Source organism: Talpa europaea (genome assembly GCF_964194135.1).
Source record: "Talpa europaea genome assembly, chromosome: 13".
Classification (NCBI taxonomy): domain Eukaryota; kingdom Metazoa; phylum Chordata; class Mammalia; order Eulipotyphla; family Talpidae; genus Talpa; species Talpa europaea.
The window spans coordinates 81,091,280-81,115,574 of record NC_140080.1 but is presented as its reverse complement, the minus strand read 5'-3'; the positions used below and the strand labels follow the sequence as shown (position 1 = coordinate 81,115,574).

At 52.5% G+C, this 24,295-nt stretch overlaps 1 protein-coding gene across 3 annotated transcripts in view; it reads right to left on the bottom strand.

The window, feature by feature from the left end:
• Positions 1-761: 761 nt before the first annotated feature.
• Positions 762-24,295, bottom strand: part of CTIF (cap binding complex dependent translation initiation factor) — a gene marked incomplete at both ends in the record, with an annotated part of 191,953 nt that continues 168,419 nt past the window's right edge. For all 3 annotated transcript variants that reach the window (XM_084252895.1, XM_084252896.1, XM_084252897.1), the window contains 2 exons: positions 762-977; positions 2,649-2,702. In XM_084252895.1, the coding sequence (XP_084109021.1) occupies positions 762-977; positions 2,649-2,702 (270 nt within the window). The remainder of the gene's footprint in view (positions 978-2,648; positions 2,703-24,295) is intronic.

Genomic DNA, 24,295 nt, shown 5'->3' with positions numbered 1-24,295 from the left:
GAGGAAACTTCAAAGCGACTGACTTTTGAAAAATAAAACACAGTGAAACGAGAGTGCAAGTGGAACCCCACCTCCCTTCCCTGCTCCTCGCCTGAGGCCTGAGGCCTGGGGGTGATGGGAGGAGGAACTGGGAGTTGGGAGGGAGGCGCGCGAAGGTTAGAGCAGGACGCCTCCGGCCCCCAGCTCGACCACGGCGGACAAAGGCCGTCAATGACGGGCGGCTGGTGGGGACCGTGCCTGCCTTTGTCCTCCCGGACATCTGCTACGCGTCGCCTGCTGCCAGTTGGCGACTGCGGCTGACAGCACGCAGGAACAATGAGAGCCCGTCTCCGACCCACTTTTTCAGCCTCTGAGGTCCTTTCTGACCCAAGCAGTACCCCGGCGCGCTGGGCTGCCAAGGAGGAGTGACAGAGATGAAACCCCTAGCACAAAGCCCTGCGGGGGACACGTTTGATGGGCGGGGGTAGGGGGAGTGGGTGTGAGGCGGGGCGAGGGCCAGGGCCAATGTGAAAAAGAAACATGCTTCCCGTATTGGTGTGAGCTGCCGCATGCTCGGGGCTGGCTGGGGGCTCGGGTGGGGGGCGCTCCTCTTAGGGATTTGATCCCTTTTCCTTCTGTCTCCAGGCTGGCCGCCGGTTCTGCCTGCCTTCCTCCCCATTTCTTTCTCCCACCAGGGCCATCTCTGTCCTCCCGCCTGTCCATCTGGCCCTGTGCACTAGGGCCCCAGCTGCCCGCGGGCCGCCCGCCAGGCCCCCTGGCTGTCAGGCTGTCAGTTTCTGGATGGTTCTGTTGTAGTACTGCGTGATGGGGGGCGTCAGAGGGTTCCAGCTGTTGGCATGGAGCTCGATGACCTCCAGGAGCAGCGACCGGGTCAGCATCGACTCCGAGGGGCATAGCATCTTGTCTCGGGCACTGGCCAGGAGCTCAGTCATCATCTCAGGCAGCTGCTCCTCCAGCAGCCGGCCTGTGCTCTGCAGCTGCGGGCAAAGAGCTGGGGGTTAGGGCAGGGCGTGTGCTGTGTAGCGGCCCCCGACCCACCTTGGTTAGGTGGGCTGGGAACAGGGACAGGAAATGGCTGGGTTGTCTCAGGGAGGTGCAGGGTCAGGCCTCCAGGCCATCGGGGAGGAATGGGCAAAAAGAGCCAACTGTGAAGTCTCACATTTAACATTCAATCTGCCAGTGGGGGTAAGAGGAGTCAGGTTAGTACCTGCTTCCCAAGACCAAAAGGAATGGCTCTTTTTCCTTTATACTCAGAAGTCTCTCCTCCTGCAGGAAACCCTCCCTGACTACCATCCACAGTGGGCCTCAAATGCCTGTGTGACCTGCTCCCTTTAAAGGTGGTCAGCTGGCAGCATGTTCATTTCCACCTGCTACAATGTCTCTCTGGAAATGAGCTTAGTCATTATCACCTGTGAGCGTCCATGTGCAACATGGGAACAGGGAAGTGGCCTCCTGTTTTTTGTTCTCTATTGTTTTCTCCTGCTCCCGATCCTACCTCCCTGCTTCCAGAACTAACCTCTCCCCATAGTTGGGACATGTAGGGGAGGAGAGAAATATGAACTGGGGCAGAAGGCCAGCCAGAGGGCCTGCCCTCCAGAGAGGCCCCCAATAATCTTGAAAAGCCCCTGTTGAGAAGGAGAACCTCTGATCTCCGTGATCTCACAGGCAGCAGCCCCTGCAGGTCTTCAGTCTAGAATCTCAATGCCCATCCTCTCGTTCCACCCATTTTTCAAGACTCTACCTTAGTCACAAAATCTTCCTTGACCTTCCCAGCCCACCCTGGCCTCTCCTCTGATTCCCCAGGGATAGGTCCTCTGAACACAGACTTCTCTACACTGCCTTGTCCACTGTGTGCGCATGTGTGAGATGATGCCTGTGTGAGATGGTAACCAGACCAGAAGCTGTCTGAGGGCAGGGACTATGCTTTCTCCCTTACCTGCTCTAAGCCCCCTGTAGGGTACCTAGCTAGATTCTACATATGTACTGTGTGACTGTCCCACAGACTCAGGGCTAGGGTGTCTAGGCTCCTGCCACATCTGGCCTCTGAACTCCTTGGGAGTGGCCTTGGAGGCAGGGCAAAAGCCACCTGAGAGGTGTGCTCACGAGGCCTGGATGCTCTGGCCAGAAGACCCTCTCATCCCTGCACTCCACTCTGGGCTCCGAGGGCAAAGCTAGAGTCAAGGTGTCTGCAAGAAGATCCTGGGAGAGCGCTGCAGTGAGCAGTGACCATGCTTTGGGAGCAGCACTGGAATCTTCCAAGGGGGCTGCTTTGAAGCAGACAGTGCCAACATGGGGGGCGGGGGTCAGCACCAGGCAAAACACACCATCAAAGCCACAGGAGATATTTGGGAGAGGGGTTCACCCAGAATCTCTGAAATCATGGGTGTGGTGTGTGCCTGCTGCAAGGAGAAGGTGGTTTGGGGCGCAGAGAGAATGAGGGCAATGCTGGCAGTTCCTTCTCCCTCCCGCCCGAGGAAGGCTGCTGTCCCCATCAGCATTTGCTCTGCTTTTGGCTTGACAATTCTGGATGCAGAAGCCAGGGCTCCCCACCAACCCTCCCAACACACCCTTGCCCTGAGCTTCTGCCTCCGCTGAGGCCTGAGAGCGCAGAGGCTCTGGGGCAGGGGAGGGGATGCCACACTGCTCACCTCCATGGAGCAGCACAGGACGGCATCTTCCTTCACATCCTGAGACTGCAGGAGCTGTGGATGAGAGAAGCAGAGAACACACTCAGGGGTGCATGCCAGCTCTAAGGCCCTGCAGCCAAGCCCCCCAGACCCAGCCCTGATGCAGGCCAGAGTGGGCCTAAGGGACAGGCTAGAGAGAGGTGTGAAGGTCAGAGGGCACCAAGAAGGCAGCTTCAGCTGCAGCAATTTCTCTGAGGATCTGAGCAGCCGGAGGACCACTGTGGTCACGGAGCACAGGCTCCCTGGCTAGCTTTAAGGCTGTGATTTGAAGTCACAGCAGACTAAGGCTGTGGGTGGGTTTCAAGGAGGTGGCAAGTAGGGGTCATCAGCTGTTAACAACTGAGCAGTGCAAATCCTTGGAGAAATGCAAACTGCTTGAGGGCTTCCTAACAGGTGAAGGGGGCACAGCCATGGTCTCAGGTGCTCTGGGGTCCTGGCTATATCAGGGCTTCCAGAAATCAAAGCTCTCTTCTCCACTGGCCCAGGATTAAGAACCTATAAAACCACCACTGTGTTATTTACCCAGAGGCTGGAACAGCTTCCTGACCAAGGCCATGGTCAGGCTGCTCAACATTGGGATTGACCATACTCGTGTCCACCCTCTACCTGCCTCCTCTCGTTCTCACAATGTCTCTCTTTTAAAATTGAGATATAATTCATATAACACTGAATTCACCATTTTAAAGTATTTTAAAGTACCATTCAGTAACTTCTACTATATTCGTAGATCTGCAGCTACCACCACTAAGTCCAGGACATATTCATCACCCAACCAGGAGAAGCCTGTACCACTGAAGTCATGCCTTGCTCAATGATAATGCGCTTATGTTATCTGAGAAATGTGTCATTAGATGATTTGCTGGTGTGTAAATGTCACAAAGTGTAATTTCACCAATCTACACGGCCTAGCCTATTGGGACCACTGTCTTATATGTGGTTTGTTGTTGACTGTTGAGTGTCACTTGACTGTACTCGTCAGCCCCCTCCCCACCACTCCTCGGCAACTTTGAATCTCTGTCTCCATGGACTTACCTATTTTTGACATTCCCTATAAGAGATATATAATATGTAGTCTTTTGTGATTGGCTTCTTTCACTCAATATAGCATATTTAAGTTGATACATGTTTGCATGTATCATTTCTTCATTCCTTTTTACAGGTGAATAATATTCCATTGTGGCTACACCACATTTTGCTTATCCATTCATCAGTTAGCTCATCATCATTTGGGTTGTTCCCATATTTTGGCTATTAGGAACAAGGCTGATACTAGCATTGGTGTATGTGATTTGCACAGATGTTTTCAATTCTCCTGGGAACATCCATCCCTAGGAGCAGAATTGCTGGGTCATGTGGTAACTCCATGTTCAGCTAATTGAGAAACTGCCAGACTATTTTCTATAGTGGTTGCACCATTTTACATTCCCTCCAGCAATGCCTGGGGGTTCTGATGTTCCCACATCCTTGTCAACTTTTGTTTCTTCTGAACCCCCAGTAGAAACTCTCTGCAGGCATGGCTTCAGAGTTCTGCCATCTGGCTCACCCAAACCCCCCAATCCTGCTGACTACTTCTACCCCTCCCTTTGATGGCTAACACTTTTTCTCTCAACCTAATAGAGAAATCTCCCCATTTTTTGTACTCTAAAAACTTTCATCCTCGGGCTTCTGCTCTTCTCAGTTCTGTGTCTCCCTGTCTCCCCCCCAAACCCCCCAGGTGCAAACCCATGAAAGGGTGCAGGGAGGGGCATGTTCATACCATGCCTGACCCTCCTCTCTCACCAGAGGGAAGCAGGCACAGAATTACAACTGATAAATCTGCAGTGTGGTGACACCAACCTGTACCTGTACAGCCCTCTGACCCAGCGGTGATACTTCAGGGACTTCATCCGGCACATGTGCCCACATGTGCACTATGACACAGATATAAGGCTTTTGCTCCTCTATTGTCAAAGTAAGAGACTTAGAATAACTTGAACCTGCACTAACCAAGAAACTGGAATACACTGCAGCACGTGGCTGTCCCTCCCCCGCTACACTGGAGTTGAATTCTGAAATTTTCTTCCTTCCAGAGTCAGGGCTACAGACCCTCAGGGAGAGTCAAGGGAGACGTCCATCAATTCAGACGCCTGAGCTGTGGGGGGAGTTCTGGGGGTCACTCAGAGAAGGGGAGCTCTGGGGGCCACTCAGAGAAGGGCCTCCCTATCTGGAGGACCCAGGAGATCAGAGTGAAGACCAGGAAGCAGATTCTGGAAAAGGTTTTGGGGGCAGTGGCTTGCCCGGCAGCAGGAATACCCAAGTCCCGTGGGCCAGCATCCGTGCTGGCCTGCTGTGGTTGCAGGACATGGAGCACCCTGTGACTGCATGGGATGGGGAATGGAGGAATGAGGAGCCCAGCCCCACTTACTCTGCTGGAAAGATAATGACTAATATCAGGAGAACTTGGCGAGGCTTGCTTGAACTTCTTTCTGATGGTAACTTTGTTCCCTCATAGGTTTTCCCATTGTGCTTACATAAAAATCGCTGGGAGAAATCACCAGAAAGGGTAGAAGCGGGGTATCTAGCAGGAGGGCACTCCTAGACATGGAATGGGGGAGGTGGCTTCTGGGTAGGGAAGGAGGCAGCAGTCAGAAGCTGGAGCTGATGGGAAGGAAGGAAGGGGTAGGCTCCGGCTAACATAGTAGGTGCTCAGTAAATGTCTTTCATGGTAAGTTTAGATGAGCCGTGCTCTGTCCTGAGACCGGCTTTGAGGGGCACTGGGCCTTGGGTGACATGATGGGAAGCACAGTGAGGAGCTGCACCTTCTAGATGCTCTAAATGTGAGGTTTCTCCCGCCACATGGCTCTGGAGTCTCGTGGGACATCCATGTCTTTGCCAGCTGAGAGCTTTGCTCTGGTGAGCTAGTGCCTCCGTCTCCTTTCTTCTAGCACCCCAGACCTGCCTGCTGTCCCCCAAGGATATCCAGAGCTACAGACCGGGGTGATGTCTTTTTAGTCTTCTCTCTCTCCCCTCACCTTTAGACAGAACTACTTTCCTTCCACATCTGTTCGCCCTCTCTGCCTGCCCAAACTCCCCCACAGGCCTGTTCTTTTTTTTTTTTTTTTTTTTAAGATTTATTTATTTATTTATACAAGCACTGGGTACAGTCAGAAGTGTGGGAGGGTGAGAGAATTCACCAGAGCCAGAGTGGGGAACAGAGCAGGCAGACTGACGAGGTACACTGCTGAGGGGAGCAGTGGGAGGCAGGAGAGGTCTGCGCACCATGTGGGACCCTCACCTGGCGGCCAGAGATCAAGCCGGTGCTGCAGAGGCTGCGGGCAGCTTTGCAACCCAGAGCTCAACCGCTGCACCACCAGGGAGGCTCACACAGGCCTGTTCTTAAGAGTTGTACCCACACCACTGCCCCAGGGCTCCAGGTTCCTCACTGGTGGGGAAAGGGACCCAGTGGTGTGTGAGGAGGGCTCTCTAGCAGAGCTGAGGGTGGCCTCTCAACCCCAGAGTCTCTGTTCAACCTATCTTTCGCTTGGTTGTCTGGGAAAGTCTGGGTTAAGCCAAAAATCACATGAGGCTTTAGGTCCTCTTTCCAGTGAGTGGCCTGCTGGGTTTTCTCAAGGAAGTCAGGGATTGGGAGTCTGTCATTGTGCTTTCCCCTGTGGTTGCTGGGAAGTCGAGTTCATGGAGGGATCCCGTGGCTGCAGACCAGGTCCTGCTCTCCCCACCACAGGCTGACTTGACCAGCTGTTGAGAGTCTTAGAGCTGAAGAGGTAGTGGAGAGCAGCCCCCTAAAACCCCCCACCTGAGGGAACATCCACATGGTCACAGCCAGGAAGTGACGCTTGCTGCTCTTGGTGGTATAACCAGGAGCCCTTGACACAACTCTATGGGGGCTCTCGTGCTTCTGGGTGACCATGGCATCCCAGGAATCTGCCCTTGACATGTTCTTGGCGGTCAGGATACTGAATGTAGGACAAGCTTACTTGTTTCGTGTTCCATTTCTGCAGGCCCCTGCTTTCCCAAGGGGCAGCTAGTTTCTGGGTACGTGGATCCTTGTGGGATGCTGAAAACCAAGCAGCTCTCTTGCTCATATCTGTTCTATTTGGGATCTTCTAGAGATAATGCTTTATTTAACTCAAAGACAAGTCTCAAAAAAGGGCTGGCAACTCCACCAGATTTGTCCGCCCATGTTCACGACAACGCTGCTCGAAACAGGCAAGAGGTGAAAGCGACTCCAGTGCCCGCTGGCGAGAGAGAAACAGATCACACGCGCGGTGTCCCCACAGCGGCCTGCTCCTCAGCTTGAAAAACAAAGGAACTTGTCGCCTGCTACAAGGATGGACCTTGAAGACCCTGTGCTAAGTGACAGAAGCCAGTCATGAGAGGACCAGCTCTCAAGACCCTGCTTAGACGAGACACCTGGAGAGGTCAAACTCACAGAGAGAGAAGGTAGAGTGGGGGCTGCCCAGGGCGGGGGAGACCTGCGTGGAGAGTTCGTGTTTCATGGGTGGGGTTTCAGCTTGCAAGACGAAAGAAGTTCTGGAGGTGGATGTGGTGGTGGTCGTGCAACAGTGTGAATGCCTATGCTTAAAAAATGGTTAAAATATCAATTTTTGTATTACGTCTATTTTACCAGATGTGCACCCACAAAAAATGGCTAAAAAAAGTCCTGGCAGGAGCGGGCACTCTTTAGGGTGGGCAGGGTCCTGCTATTACACTTTGGAAGAAGAGCTGCAGGGACGGGAGAGCCAAGGCTGCCCCACGGGTGTTGAAGGCCCTGGGGTGGGGGGAGGAGCAGCCCACTCATCAAAGTCTCTGGCTCACAAAGGGATGTGGGCGGGCTGGGGCAGGCAAGCCACCCGCGCCCTCGAACAGTGAAATGTGTTTCTTGGACGAGAATCCAAGGCAATTGTGCGAGCCCACACAGTGTTTGTTCGGAAGCTAATGCATTCCTGTCCTATTGTCTCTGCCGGAGACTTGTTGTGGGCACACCCATCATATCCTCCCTCGGGGAGAGCCAAGGTGCTCGGAGTCAGGCTGTGGGAGGCCTGAGAGCAACGAGGGAGAAAGGCAGACTGGTGGGAGCATCCTGGAGTCCCCAGGGAAGGTCCACAGGGTGTGGGTATGTGGCCCAAGGAGTGCCCAGGATGTGGCCAGGCTGGTTGCTTGGGATGCCACCCCGTGGGGAGGGAGAGAGGGTGCTGATGGAAGGACCCGTGGGGCTGCCTTACTGTGTGGGAAGGGAGCAAGTGCTGGAGATCACGACTTCTTGTCTTACCATCAGGAAAGAGTGTCAACTTGAGGCAGGCTGATCAGCCTGCCTGGACCACCTCAGCTCACTGACAGCATGGTTTCTACCCTGATGAAACCAACTGCAACCCAAGCAGCTTAATGCAGTTGGGTTAGCCAGACCCTGCCTGCAGCAGCCGTCCTCCTTTGGGGGTAGTTGAAGGTAGCCGGGGAGCAGCAACAGCGAGATGTCAGAAGGTATGTGATGGATCTGCTGCAAGACAAGTCCGAAGAGCTCTGACTGGCTGGTTAGACTGACAGAAGAGCTGTGGGGGAGAAGCCGAGAGGATGAGACTCCCTAGGCCAGAGAAAAAAGAAGAGCCAATGGTGGGAGGTGGAAGGAAAAAGGCAGAGCCAGAAGAGAGGGTCCTGGCACACAGTGTGTGTCTAGAATCACGGCTGGGGTGAGGCGCTGTGCAGGGCCTGCACACCTTGAGTGCCCTCAGGAACAGGTCAGGGGGCCTCCACCCGCACCGCTGCCGGATCCGGATGGGCATCTACAGCTAAGTCTAGAGGACAGCACAGGAACTGATGCTTGTGATAATGACCTTGACTCATCAAGAAGAGGGTCAATTATGTCTAGGTCTCTTCAGGGAGGCAGGGAAGTAGATAATCTATCTGAAAAAGGCTGTCATCAAAAATGCAGGAGGCTTGGAGTCAGAAGACCGGCTCCTCACTAAGAGGAACCCTGGGCATGTCACTTAATCACTCTGCACCTTAGTTTCCAATCTTGAGAATGGGGATAATACCTGCCTAGAAATGTTTTGAGAGTCAATGGAGATAAGGTATGTGAAAGAGCTTTGATTGAAAAGTGCAAAGCTGGATTCAAATGCAAGGTGTGATTATTGTTACTAAATGCATCTTATAAACATGTATCTTCCCTGAAGATCTTGACACACTTTGTAGGCACCATCCCATTTACCCTCGTGACACTCTGTGGAGACAGCAAAAGGCCACAGGCATTATTATCTCTACTTAATAGACAGAGAAGCCAAGGCTTGGTAGTTAAGTGGCTTGCACAAGCTAGACAGACAGCAAGTCTGAGTAGAACTAGAAGGTACTCAAGAGCCCTGAGTCAGCACCCTCTTTCTTAGAGAATTACTTAAATTTCTCCCACATTAGTTAATTCTTATTTTGCTAGCTGGAACTTATAATTCTTATTTTAATTGACAGGTGATAATAATCAAGCTGGGACTTCACAAAGTTGAATTGTTTCTACCTTTTCTTGTCTGCATCGGCCACCACCTATGCATTTATCCACCTATTCATTCATTCATTCATATGCCAACTTACCCACCAAATCATTAACCTATCAGTTCACTCACATCTGCAACCATTTATTCACCCAACACATCATACATCTGATCTTCCACTTACCCATTCATCGACTTCCCTCCATCTACCCATTCATCATCTATTCATTTATCCATCCACCCATGCACTCATCCATCATCCATCCATCATCCATCCATCCATCCATCCATCCATCCATCCATCCATCCATCCATAATCCATCCATTCACCTATCCATCTGCCTAGTCATTCTTTCAATGACATTTAAGAAACATCTACATGCTAAAAACTGTAAGTACAGGGATAACAAGAAGGATAAGGCTTGCAACTTATGGCCTAGTAGGGGAAATCAAGAGACAGCAATAGGTATATGGGGTTAGAGTTTAGGCTGGAATTGTAGTGGTGGAGAAGAAGCCAGGCATATGGTGTTAGAAGCAGCATATGGTATATGCACAAAAGCAAAAAATGTGAACTAGCAGAGTGTACTGGGGAGTAAGACGTGTTTCAAGATGTTAAAATATATGCTGTTGCAGGGAGAGAGAACAAGATGATTAAGAAGGCAAGGACCACATCCTAAAGGGCCATACTGCTTATCCTGAGAGATTGGAGACCCACTAAAAGATTTTACATTGGAGAGTGGGAAGATAGTATTTTGCATTTTGGAAGGCTCCTTTCTTGCAGTGTGGTGAACGGACCAGAGCTGGTTGGGTGGTGCTAGAAGTGGAAGTAGGGGATCAGTGAGGCTGTTATGAGAAAATATGGTGGCGTGAATCAAAGCAGGCACAACGGGGGTAGATATGTGCAGGAGACGCAAGTGAGGATGAAGGGCAGCTTGGAAGAGGTACTGAGGCTTTGATCAACCAAATCAGCAGTGGTAACACCAATGATGCTAGAAAGGCAGGAGTTGGTTTTGGAGAAAGAGAATGGGCTCAACATTAGAAGTATTGAGTTCATGGTCCTTGGGGATGATTAGGGAAGGTGACTGCTATGAGACTGGCTATCTGTGGTCATCAGTGCAAGGCCCTAGGTGTGGGTGAGATCACCTGCGCGAAGAGAAGAGGATAAGGACTCCATACTTGGAGTAGCAGCATCTAAAGGGTGGAGGAGGAGGAGAAAGTCCCAAAGGAGGGAGAGATGAATGGTCAGAGAAGTAAGAGAAACAGGAGGAAGTGACGACATGGAAACCAAGAGTTCTAAGAAGTACAAGGTCAAGGGTCAAATGCTAAGAAAGGTCAAGTAAGATGAACAATGACCACAGTCCTCAGGATCTGGTGATTAGGAAAGTCTGGGTGACGCTGCCATGGTGACTTCAGTGCAGCGCTAGGGGCAGGTGGACCTGGGTAACCCGGGGCTAGAGAAGGAGAGAGAAGCAGGGAAGCGGACACAGAAAGAACATGCCGTTTCTTTGTTTTTTTTTTGTGACTGTATGTCCTCTCTTCCCTCTCCCTTCCCCTCTCCGCGCTCCCTCTCTTCTTTTCTCCCTCTCTCCCTCCTTCTTCCTTCTGTTTGGAACTTGCCTATGGGAGTCAAGAGGATGCTAAGAGAAAAAGACTTGCCCACGGTCAAGGGGAACGGTTGCTGTGGGTGGGACGTGAGCGTGTTTAGAGACTAGAGGAAGTGATGGGTGGAAAGAATGAAGGGAGGTTAGTGGAGGAGAGAATGGGGTGCAGATTACCTTCCCGATGAGAGGGCCTGTCATTCCTTGGAAAAAGCCAGGAAAGAAGGTGACTGCGCACACAGGTCTAGGTGTAGACACTCATGTTGTCCAGCTATTAGCGTCACTATGACATGAAGATTGTTTTACATCCAGAACTTTTTTTTTTTAAAGATTTATTTATTTATGCATACAAGAGCTGGGGTACAGGCCAGAGGTTCAGGGAGGGTGAGAGGATTCACCAGAGACAGAGTGGGGAACAGAACAGGCAGATTGACTGAAGTACACTGCTGAGGGGAGCTGTGGGTGAGTCAGGAGAGGTCTGCCGCACCATGTGGGTTGCTCTCTGGCTGGCCGGGGATCAAACTCATGCTGCAGAGGCTGTGGATTGCTTCATAGCACGGTGCTTAACCACTTGCGCCACCAGGGAGGCCCCTACATCCATAACTTCTTATGATCACTTTGTGTCTGCCTGCATTTCAGACGTGCCCAGAGGAGGGGAATTTACGCCCCCCCCCCCCACCCCGTCCCCCAGGCCATGTCACTTTTCCACTAGCCTAATAAGGAGCCCTGGTGTAGCAGCTATGATCAGATGTCAACGAAATTCATGGTTCTGACCTGGACTTCAGTCCAAGCTTGTGCCCTGTGGTCTGGCTGCTAGCCCTCCTAACTAAGGCAGGCAGGTACCCTAACTGTGGATGAGGCGCCCCGGAGGGAATAATTAGCCTCCTTCCTGCGGAGCTTGCAAACCGCCCTGTACAAAGTGGCCACAGTAAATGTCACAGGGGGAAATACTTCATCCTGCAGCCGGCCTCAGGGGGAGGAAATGTAATCTGGGGCTCAGAGCAGACACTGAATCCTGCAGCTAGTGCAGCCAGAGGATGGGACCACAGCTCCAGCAGCTTCTCTTGGGGGTCAAGCCCTGGTCATTTCTTGGATTGGAGGCAACTCTGTTCATAGAATCCCCACAACCAGGGGTTCCCTGAGTCAGGGTCTGAAACAGCAGAGATGAGATGTTTGCTGCTGGCTGTCATCATCTCCCAGCTTCTCCTTTAGTGCCCTTCCCTTCTAGAAGCTATGCCTGTCCTCTGGCTGCGTTCACTGTCCTGATGTCCACGGATATCTCCTAACAGGTACTCAGACAACATGTGAGGCAGCTCTGAGGTTTTACCCCTCGAGATGGTCAAAAAACACCTCAGGATCCTTGGTCCTCACCCAATTTATATTTTGGGGGTGTTTGCTCTAGATGTCAATCACTGAGCAATGTATTTTTAAAAATCCATTGTCTTACACTGGTTTATCTGCATTAGATAGGGTTGGAAGATCTTTTAAAAGCTGCAGAAATGGGGCCTCCCTGGTGGTACAAGGGGTTAAGATGTAACTGATGAAAGCTATCCACTGTCACTGCATCACAAGTTCAATCTCCAGCCAGGGAGCTACCCACATGGCGCAGCAGACCTCTCCTGACTTGCCCGCTGCTCCCCTCAGCAGTGTACTTCAGTCAGTCTGCCTGTTCTGTTCCCCACTCTGTCTTTGGTGAATCAGACTCTCATCCCCCACTCCTCTGGCCTGTACCCCAGTTCTTGTATGCATAAATAAATAAATCTTTGAAAAATAAAGCTGCAGAAATGGAGGCAGAGAGATGTGCCCTCCCAAGAGCACATTGGTGAGGGGGCAGCCAGAATCTGAACCCAGGTCAGTCTGCCCCTGAGGTTGAAGGATGTAACTACTGCCCCGTCACTGAGTCCCACATACATCAGGCTAATGGGGAGAGGTCAGCGCAAGGTGGGGTGACCATACATCTGTTTCCCTGTGATAATTTCGCTGCCCAGTTGGGATCCCACTGAAAGTAGTTAGTAATTGTGTCCCTTCTGCCTGGATTTGGGTGGCACATTCTGTAGTTCCCTAGACAAGGGAAAGGGCACCCCAAGGAGTTGGGAGACCCCCCGATCATCACCTGACCAGTTAGCAGATGTCTAGCCTGGTCCATTTCCCCTCCTTATGCCCCATTTATAAAGTGGGGTGATGGGGCTCCCCTGGTGGCGCAGCGATTGAGCACTGGGCTGCGAAGCTGCCTGCAGCCTCTGCAGCGAGGGTCCCACAAAAACAAACAAACAAACAAAAAAACCATAAAGTGGGGTGAATATTCATGCTCATCTCTGAGAGGTTGGGGGTTGGGGGGAGGGGAGGCAGGGAGAAGGGCTGAGACACAAAGCAGCCCTGCTCCCCGTGGGAGCAGGAGAAGGTGAACAGGACACCTGCCAGGTAGAGCCTCACCTGAGCCTGCCCTCATCATTTGCTCCCCAGGGCGGGAGCCAGGGACAGGGTGGAGTGATAGGAGTGGGCACACTGCCTGAGGCTGTCTGCCGGAGTGGGGGGCCCGGGGAGGGCAGCCGGAGGAGGCAGATGGAAAAGTGACTCTCTAAGCTAGAGGCCAGGCTGGGAGAGGCGGCTGGAAGCTCTAGATTTGGGGCTACCCCTCTGAAGGAATGACTGCATTTTGGGTCTGACTCAGTACAGAACAGCTGCCTCAGATGGGAGAGGAGTCTGGGCTGGTTGGGGGGTCAGGCCCTGGACTCGGGGTGGTGGGCAGATGCCCTGCACACTAGCAGTTGGCCAGTCTCTGAATTCACAGGTCTCTCCTGGCACTTAGCAGGCTGGGGCTCCTGGAGGGCATGAGGGGAAGGGCAGGGCAGGGGAGGGCACCCCAGGCTGCCTGCTGCTCTTAGCTGGGCCTCTCCCTGTCTCTGGCTCCACCTCCCAGCACCCCCCCCCACCTGAGGCCTGGACTTGACCTTGCTGGAATTGGGGGGGAGGGTGTGATAAGCTCTTGGTGGAGGGAACTAACTGCCTGCAAAGGCATTTTCCGCTTGCTAAAGTAAACAATCAAACAGGAAATTAATCGAGAAACCCACATCAACGGAAGGTTCAGGTTGTGATTTTCACAGCCCCAGAGTCAGGAAATTCAGAGTTATAGTTCCCATAGCAACTCGCCTGTAGAATCAGCCACCGCTGGGCTGGAATGAGACCTTGAGGGGTCAACTGAGCCAGCCCCCTGCCTCCAGGCAGCACTGCCCAATAGCAAGTCTGGACATCTTGCAGTAAACTGTTCCTCTGAGGTAGACCATTAGGCCAGGAGGGGCAAGGATGGGGCTCTGTTTTACAGTTCAATCAGCAAGAGCTTTGCAAACTGGACCACAAGATGACCCCTCAGGGCTTAGCTTTCTAAAGTCCCATGTTCCAACTATTATTCCCATGCTCCCATATTCTATGACATGGAAATATGCTCGGGCCTGCAAGACGCTCAGTTGGGGGGCTGTGCAAAGCATGCTCACTTTCTCTCATGCCTCCTACCCCTCGTTCTGCTCAGCCCCGAACGGACCCCATCTCTATTCCAACTGTTCCTGAACCTGTGATTGGCCTGTGGCCCACCCACCCAGCCCCTGTTGTTGTCCTCCGAGAAACATCTCGATTGACTGGCAGGTCAGAGAACTTTCAAAGCAGCCACCAAGGGGGCTCCATGTCCCCAGCGTTCTCTTCTCTTCAACCTTACCCCCTTCTGGTCCAAATAGATAACGTTATAATATTAGCTCCCCTGACTGATAACCAGGGAGTTTCATGGAACTAGAGGCCAGCCCTCCCCCTTCAAGTATGTGGGGGGTTGTGTGTTGGGTGGGGTTTTCTTTTGTGTGTGACTAGTGAGGAGTCCCTGCCTGGCAGGAAAGGAGATAAGGGCGTTGGAGCTCAATAGAGAAGGAAACAGTCTGGAATCTTTCTCCAGGAGTCACCCGCCCCCCCTCTGCCCTGAGATGGCCACCACCAGCAGGCCTTATCAGTGTGGCTCTGCAGCCCAGGCCCAGGGACTCTTGTGATCATACTAACTGAGGCGGGCACCAGGCCTGTGGCCAAATAAGTCCAGCCCGCTGCCCATCCACTCTCCAGCCTGGCCCTGGAGCCAGTGCTGTGGACTGAGCAAAGCAGTGGAAAGCAGACAGAGTGACTCCTTGATTTCCTAACAGGCTTGCCACATGCCAGGGGCGGACGGGCCAGCTCAGAGCACACGGCCTCCCTTGCGCAACAGAGCTTTCCTCCTCTGGGTAAGCTCCCCGGGCGATGGAGTCCCTGTCCTGTCACAGGTGTCCCCGACTATGTGGTCTTCATACAGCGCCTTCCTGTTTCTCCCGTGTTTGAACACATCAGAAGGGGCAGGGGGCAGCTCAGGGATGATGGGATGCCTCCTGGTGGTACAAGATGCTTTCTTTTCATGAGGTCAGAACAAGATATTTAATTAGAGAGAGGCAACTGTGGTCAGAGGGCTGACTTCTCTGCAGTGTCAGAGGGAACAGGAGAAAGGTACTCCTCAGGGGTGACCTGCTGGCTTCAGAGGAAGGGTCTCTCTGAACACGGAGTCCGGGGTCCTCCAGCCCTGCTGCCCGCAAACTGGACACAGATTATCAGCGGTCCTTGAGCCCAAAAGGAGCTTTTAGAAGGTTCTTCATGGTATGCTGGTTCACAAGTGTCTCACGTCGTCTCAGACGCCACAGGGTATGCAATGGGGGACACAAGGAACCTGTGGGGGTTACTTAGGGGCTGGGTACTTTGGCTCCTAATTCTGCCACCAACCATGGGAGTCTGACACAACTTTTGCTTAAACCACATCCTCTTCTGCATGAACTCTCGATTTGCAGCACTGAAGAGGAATACATGTTTGCTGCGGCCTGGTTACCAGGCGGAGGGGCCAGGCTTCCTGGTGGGAGCAGGGATTGCGTGAAGTCTGAAGCCACCACCCCAGCTGGCCTGGAGGGCTGTCCCATGGGTGAGGGGTCTCAGCTGGTTGTCGGATGGTTTTGGGTGTAAGACAGTAACCAAGGACCAACTGGGCAGGGACAGCTGGGTCGGGGACAATTAAGCAGAGAATAATAGGTCTGTGCTGAAGGCATAATTAGCATTTGTACTCAGAGCAGCAGTCACCCCAAAGAGGGGCAGACAAGCCTGGGCTGAGAAAAGGGCCTGGGGCTGCTGGGGACACAGCAGGGAGTTGCTAAGACTCTCTGCCAAGTCTAAGGCTGGAGATAAGAGCATTTAATTGGCACCTGGAAGTTTGTTTGGCTTTAGAGCCTTACCTTAGCAGAATAGACATTTTTATGTGTGACTCTTTTTCTAAATTGAGATGATCTTTTTGTAGAAGACAACATGCGAATCAACAACGTGTATTGGCCAGGCATCCTGACCGGGCCCTCTACGAGGGGACAGAGGGCATTCAGGGACTTGCTGGCCCACTGCCGGGGGTTGGAGAGGTAGGGGTGGCAGCTACATCCCTCTCCTTCCCCTTCACAGGTCTGGGTACAGCCAAACCCATCCATTACAGGCTAAGAATGAGTCCTTCTGACTTTTGCTCCCCACGGTCTCAGCCTTGCCTGACTTCTCCACCTCCGCTCACCTTCCCAGACCCCTCAAGATGGACTCCTTGTCCGGGAGCCTTCCCTGACCTCCTGCACTCTCTCCAGCCAGAGGACAGGCTAGTCATAGCCCAGGAGCCTAGAGATCTGCAGTGCCTGGAAGATCTCTTGCGGGGTTTCTGGTGCTCACTGAGATAAAATCACAGAGAAAAACATCTGCTCAGGTGAGTAGGAGCGGTGGAAGCGCCGCAGCCACACCAGACGCACCGTTTCTGTGCCTGTCATCTGCCCAGTTCAGGGATGTGCAGCACTGTGGTCCCTGCTCACCAGGGCTCACATGGCCCTCCCTATGCCCAGCCCCACAGCCCCTCACCTGCTGTCAGAGGCGCCCTCAGCCTGGGCTAGTTCCTCCTGGTCCCTGGACTCTCTCCGCTCACAGGAACACCCCCTCCCTTAGGCTCCCGCAGCACTGAGGTCTGAACCCCCAATTGTGAAAAGAACAGCAGCTAGTGTTGAATGACCGTCGACACTGTGCCAGGCCTGCCCCAAAAGCGTGGTGAGCCCTCGGCCGTCCCTCCTTGCACCAGCCCTGCTCCTGGGGGAGGGCTGAGGTCTGACAGCCCAGGTGGTATGCCATGGTCACACTGCTGGCGAGGACTGGGGGGACACACACAGGACTAGGACTTAGACCTGAGATAACGTGGGGCTCCAGCCCCTCCACATACTCCCCCACTACCAAAGTGTGTGTGGAAGGCCAAGGGGGACGGAGACCCTCAGGCCCTAGCCAAGCCCTGTCCTATGACTTGGATGGGAGCCAGGAGGAGCAATACAACATGCCCAAAGCCTTTTACCATAATCTTCGGGCCCAGGCCAGACATCACCCCTTCTCCGTCCTTCCCTGTCATAACTGTGACGTGAAGGGGACAAACAGCCCAAACATGGGCAAGGATGCAGGACCAGTACTTGACAACTTCCAAGGACCTGTCAGGGGTTCAAGTGACCCTTTGCCAAAGGTGATCGCAGGTGAGAGGCACTTGGCAGGGGTAGGGCAAGAGGGCAGGGTGATGGGGTGAGGGAGCCTCACTGGGCTCGCTCTCACTGGACTGCTCTGACATGTCGAGTTGGTGTATGAGAGGATGAGAGGCCTGCCTGATGCACGTTTTAGGGGGCTGGTAGGAGGGGTCCCCAAGAGGCCAGGAGGGATCACAATGTCCTCCAGGCAGGGCTCCTGCAGCACTTAGAATCAAGCCTGGTAAATGACTGGGCTAACAGGGGCGGGAGGAGGGGTAGCACAGGGGCTTCTCTGGGGCAACAAATGGCTTTGCTCAGAGGGGTCACCCATCAGGTTAAATCAAGCCCAGGAACCAGCAGAGAAAACAATTTAACCACACTTGGACTTGTGAATGGGATTCTGAATATTCCATAGCAAGGGGGGGAACTAAAAAGTGTAACTAAAAAGGTAACTAAAGAGTGGCTGCTGCGGGGAGCTGGGGCCTGCACTTGGCAGGCACATGGGTTCTGAATGCCAGTTCCGAGGCCACACGTCTGGGGAGGGGTGTGAGCTAGAACCTTCCCATAGCAAATTTTTATGGGGCTAGGTTCGGGGGCGTAGAGACCCAGCAGATGGGCTCCTGTCCCCAGGGAGTATACGTTTCAGGTGGGTGGAGGGCTCCTTATGTCAGAGTGGTCAGGACAGGCGCCTCTGCAGAATAGCCCAGAAGTGGGAGAGGAGGAGCCAACTAAGGGAGGAGGGGCAGGGCTTGGAGGGCAGTGGTCCTGAACAGCTCTTGTCCCTGGATGTCCCCACATTAGGCTCCTTCTGAGCATCTTACCCAATTGTGACATTCAATCCTTACAGTAACCCCATGCTTGCTTTACAGGTGAGGCCAGAGGGTTGGCTTCCCCGAGGTCACATGACCCGTGAGTGGCATGGGCAGCACCGAAAGCCTCTACGAAGCCGTTGGAGGGATCTGACATCCCCTGAGTGGACAAGGGCCTGGTGTGAATAAACAGCATAGTTTGGAGCTATTTTAAGGCCAATGCAAGGTGATGGTGGCCTGAGGAAGGAGAGGGAAGTGAGCTGTGTATCTGGGGGGAGGTGGAAGCCACAGCATTTGTGGACAGACTGGATGTGATGGGAGCTGTGAGGTAGGAATCAAGGGTGACTCCCTAGTTTTGGGACTGAGCAAAATGGATGACAGTGGTTTTGTTTGCCAAGATTTAAACTAGTGGAGGAAGAAGAGGTTTGGAGTCTGGAGGTCATAGAAGTAGTCTCGCAGGAGATGGCGTTTGAAAACCCTGGGCCGGATGGTGTTTGATTTTGAGGCCCAAAGAGATCATTTAGGGGGCCTCCCTGGTGGTGCAAAGGGTTAAGACGCAACCTATGAAGCTGTCCACAGCCACTGCAGCACGAGTTTGATCCCCAGCCAGGGAGCTACCCACATGGCGCAGCAGACCTCTCCTGTCTCGCCTGCTGCTCCCCTCAGCAGTGTATTTCAGTCAGTCTGCCTGTTCTGTTCCTCACTCAGTCTCTGTTCCCCACATCCCTGGCCTGTATACATAAATAAATAAATCTTAAAAAAAAAAAAAAAAAGATCATTTAGACCTGGATTTCCCAGCATCAGCATGACTGGCTGACATTTGGGTCAGTGTGGGGCTCCTTGGGCCGCAGAGGGTGTGGAGCAGCATCCCTGGTTTTCACCATCAACAATGCCTCCAGACACTGACAAAAGCCGTGGGGCGGAGGGGAGGGAATAGCCCCCCCCATCAAAAACCATGGCTCTAGACCTAAATCAATCCATTGATAACCTCCAGCCCTCTGGCCCGCTTTCGTAAGAGCCAGTAAATTAGAAATGTTTTTTTACACGTTTAAGTAGTTGAGAGAAATTCAAAGGAAGAACAATATTTTGTGATACATAAAAATTATGTGAAATTCAAATTCCAGGGTTGATAACTACGGTTTTGTTGGCAGGCGCCAGTGTCATTGGCTTGCCTATCATGCATTCTCAGACAATGGCGGCGCTGAGGATGAGCTGGTCTCTGGATTTGATGATGTGGCATCTTGCCCTTGGCGGGGTGCGGCAGAGCAACCCAGAGAGACAGCATGTGGGGAGATAATTCTTTGGAAAATTTTAGCTCCAAAGGGAAGCGAGATGGGGTGATTTAAGAAGGGAGGAGAATGTGGGGCCCAGGGAAGGTTTCCCCCTAGATGGGTTTGGTGGGTGGATAAAAAGAAACCTCTAGAGGGAGGGAGCATGGGATGCAGGAAAGAAAGGAAAAATCCCACAGAGGGAAACTACAGAAAGAAATAGGGATGAAACAGGTCGCTCTCTGGACTCGGTGTGCTGAACCGAGCCTCCGCCCAGGCGGATGGGCTACCCAAAATAAGGCAGACCAAGGCCAGTCCTCCATGGCTGTGAAGAGCCCCGAGACAGCTTGTGGGCCCGTGAGATAATTAAAGAAGCAAAAGTTACGTAAGCAGACTTAGATAGCAGTTTGGGTTAGGAAGAAAGATACTTAAATCTGGCTGTAGGATTATTTTTAAACGTTACTCTATTATTTATGCTTATGTATAATTGTCTCTTTCTTCAAGCTATGTGCTAACTTCATTGCAAAATTATAGAGAGACATCCCCGAGGATATTATATTGTATTTCTATTTTTCTCAGTTGAACATTTTTTTGGAGACAACTTTTTGTTGAAGTATCTCACATGCAAAAACGCGCACAAATCCTAAGTATAGGGTTAGAGGTGTAGCACAAAGAAGAATGTACTTGCACTGCCCCAACCAAGAGCTGGAACCTGGCTTGGCCCCCTTGTTCCTCTTGTGCCCCTTCTTTTCACTGACCAACCCCCAGGGTCACAACGATCTTGTGTATCCCCACAATTTTCTTATGTCCACTTTAAAATTCCAGATATTTAAATCTGCAGCAAACACGCTGGTCTTGCAGGGTGGTCTCCTATGAGAGTCCTGATTAACCTGGTGGCACCTTTGAGTGCCCCCCCTTCTTGGCTGCCCTGCTCCCTCCTAGGACACCATCTGATTCTGCATCAGTGGACAGGTATGCCAGTGAGTTTGGGGGGCTTGAAGATATGAAGGTTCAGTTCTGAATTAGATGATGCCCGATGAAACAAAGGCCATTTGTCAGGGTCAGGGAGCTGATTCCCAAACGCAGGAATCTGTCTCAAAAGCCATGGGCTTTTTGATGCATTGTGTTTAATGATATGTGCACATTAACTTTTTAGGGGACATGGGACCCTTTGAGAATCTGATTCCAACTCTGGCAGCTCTCCTAGAACAATGCACATCTACACAGGGTCACAGATGTTGGCATGCGATTTCAGTAAGTCCCCAGACCCTGAAGCCCACCTGGGGACCCCAAATATTAATCTTTGACATGGGCCTACATCATCAGTGGGAAGGTCAGGGAGCGCAGGGCAGTAACTGCCTTCAAAAGAACATCAACACAGCCAGAGTCTCACGTGTCACCTGCAGGATCCTGTAGCCTTTTGCTGTGGCTGTCCAGGATGTGGCTGGGTAGCTCTGTGGTTAAGGCATCATGCCAGGTTGGCCAACAAAGACACCATAAAAGTTCTGTACGATGTGCTGGACACATGACAGGTGTGATTACTCATCCTTGTGCAACCCTGCAGAGGTAGGGGCTGGAAACTCAAAGAGGCTCAAAGAGGACAAGCAACTGGCCTCAGGGGCCAGCCAGGACCAATGGCATGGGATTTGAAATCAGGTTAAGTCTGCTGTCCAAGTTCAAGTTTCCTTTTCATGCCGGAGCTTTTAGCATCCCTTTCATCCCTGCTCTTCCGACATCCGAAGCCTGCGGGAGTTTCTTTGGAGCCTTCCTCCGGGTGGCCAGAAGAGCTGACTGGCGGCTCAGGGACACCTCTGTGCACACAGGCTCTGCTTGTGGAAATGACTCACTGGAGCCCTGCCACTCTGGGACTTCAGGGGACACACACACATTTCCTGTGTCTGGGAAGAGCCTGGGGCGGGGTGAGCTGGCAAGGCAGATCTCTGAAGGCGGCCGGACATAGAAAATCATCCAGCTCTGCATGCTGGATGGAGAAGCCTGTCCCCGGGTTCATGTGACAGAGCCATGTCACCTTGGAACCTCAGTTATGTCACCTGTGAAACGGGGTGTGGGGAGTGGTGGAGGTGAGTCTGGACCAGGTACTCAGTCTTCCTACTGCAGCACCAGCATCATCAGGGAAATTGCAAATCTTCCTCTAGGACAGTGATTCCCCCACTTGAATGTGCATCGGCATTACGTTGGGGGGCGATTTCCCAGTTCAGAACCACAGATCTAGCTCAGGGGTTGGTACAGCCTGAATAGATGGGTACGGCTAAGAATAGATTTTACATATTTAGATAGCTGGGGAAAACAATCAAAAGAAGACTGTTCTGTGACCCACACAAAATGATCTAAAATTCAACTGTCAGTGTCCACACATAAGCTTTTGTCCGAACACGGTCGCGGCTCTCTCGTTTCCATCTCGTCTGGGCTGCCTGGCTGCGCTTGCACTGGGCGGGCAGCGGGCTGTCTGGACAGAACGGCTCTCCTGTCTCCACGCGGCTGCTCAGATCGGCAGAAATCACAGGGATGTGGTTAAACTTGATTTTGCCCTTGGCCTGCAAAGCTGAAATATTTACTCTCTGGTCCTTTACGGAGGTTCGCTGACCTCCTGTCTATGAAGAGTGTGAAGGGGAGAATAGAGGAGAGGGGACTGGGGGTGGGGTGCAAGGCAGAGGGGAAAAAAGTAGGGAAGGGGGAGCGAGAGGAGGACAGACAGGGTAGAGGAGGGGAGAGGAGGAACAGGGATCCCATCTGCGGGAAAAAGCCAGGGGCTGGGCCTCCCTGGTGGCACAAGGGGTTAAATCTCAGTGCTATCAAGCTATGGGCGGCCACTGCAGCCTGAGTTGATCCCTGGCCAGGGAGGTGACCCACATGGTGCAGCAGACCTCTCCTGTCACGCCCGCTGCTCCCCTCAGCACTGTATTTCAGTCATTCCACCTATTCTGTTCCCCACTCTGTCTCTGGTGAATCCTCTCACCCCCCGCCACCTCTGGCCTACACCCCAGATCTTGTATGCATAAATAAATAAAATAAACCTAAAAAAAAAGCCAGGGCATTGGAATTAATAGGAGTACTAATCTGGCTATGTCAGCTCTTGGGATGCTTTTACACAGTTGCTTTGAGGGTAATCTGAAGGCCCCTCAGACCATGTGCCCCTAGGAAGACCCCAAATTCCACTTCTGAAACAGGGACTCATTACAGGGAAACCTCCAAAGGACAGAACTCCAAGGGTTCTCTGCAAGCTCGACTGTCTGTGGGTATATTCTGCAGAGGGTTCATGGGTCTGGGGGAATCAGCTCCCCCGTCCCGAACCACCTTCCTGGGACAGAGGGAGGGACGGCTTTAAGACGATCCGCGGTCCTGAGGAGGAGTGGAGGCAGGGACAGAACTGTGATGCAGGGTCATCTGGAGGGAGGAGGTGATGATCCGGGACAGGCTTTATTCCTCCAGGCCTCTGTGCTCCCTGACTCGCACATTGTAGATCCATTTCTGCCCATGAGCAAGAGGCAAAAAAGGCCTACAACCCACTGGGCTGGTCAGTGGCAGCCACCCTCACCAGTGGGTGTCTCATTCCCCGGAGCCCTGAGGCTTCCTGCCTGCAGCGTTACCCAAGCAAGTCTCAACTCTGGCCCTGGGATTCCAGGTATTTTCCCAGCCAGCCCCACCTCAGCTAATTGCTTTCCAGTCAGCTAATCCTTGGCCCACACCCTCAGCTCCAGCCAGGCAAGCCACCTCAGTGTGGCCAGCAGGAGCTTCTGAGACTTCCCATGGCCCTCATCCAAGCCTGGGGCAGCCTCTCGACTCCCCTTGCCCAAACCACATCCTCCTCGCTCTTCCCCACACCTCAAACTCTCCTCTGACTAACATTTCCAAACCAAGCAGAGCTCGGTCCAGTCCAGACCAAAAGCAGCAGGACTAATTCATTCTCTGCTGCGCCCCTCCCTCCCAACCCCCCCCCCCCTTCCAGACTGGCCATATCCGGGCTACCAGGGAAGAACAATTAGCAAAAAGTGGGGTTGTACCTACAGTTCAATTCCCAGAGCTAATTGTTTTAAGCAGGGCTTCGGCCTTCATTAAAGGATAATTAGTTAGTGAATGTGTGTTTGCATTTCCACAAGTGTGTTTGCATTTCCTAAGTCTGGCTTTTAACCCTGGGAAACCAGATTCAGCAAATACTTTCATGTTTCAATACCTCTGGGTAAGGGACAAGGTCTTAATTACAGAAATGGCAGTTCTGAGAACAACAGTGTAATCAAAAGGGCAACGAAAGAATGAGCTAATTGTGCCTTCCACGCACTGGGCCAGGATTTCTATTTGGCCATTGTGCGGAGGAGCTGGCAGCTGCCCTCCCCGGGCGGCCCTCCCCCATTTTGTCCCGTCATGCAGTCTGCCATCCACTGTCCTTTTCATCCCCTTTCAGTGCTTGTCTGTTCTCTTACCTTTCCTAGCCCTTCCTTCCATTCTCCCCACCTTTCTTCATCCTCCAGAGGATGGTCTTTTGTAGACCCTATGGGGGAGCTGAAGTCAATAACCCACCAACCATTCAACCAAGCTAGCACACAGGCCTTGAGCTGTAGGTTTCAGCTCACACCATTTCCCTTTGCTTCTGGGTGCTCATATAGCTCTTTGAGGACCTGGATAATTTAGGATCCAGAAGCTCACGGATTCCAGAAGAAAGTCTCCAGGCCTATATTGTCTAGTACCGTAGTCACCAGTCACATGAGTTGTGAGCAGTTGAAATGTGCCCCGTCCGAAGAGATAGGTATTTCAAGGTGTAAAGTACACCTGGGTTTCAACGGCTTAGTTAAAAAAAAAGTTGTATAGGGGCCTCCCTGTTGGCGCAAGGGGTTAAGACGCAACCTATGCAGCTGTCCACAGTCACTGCAGCATGAAT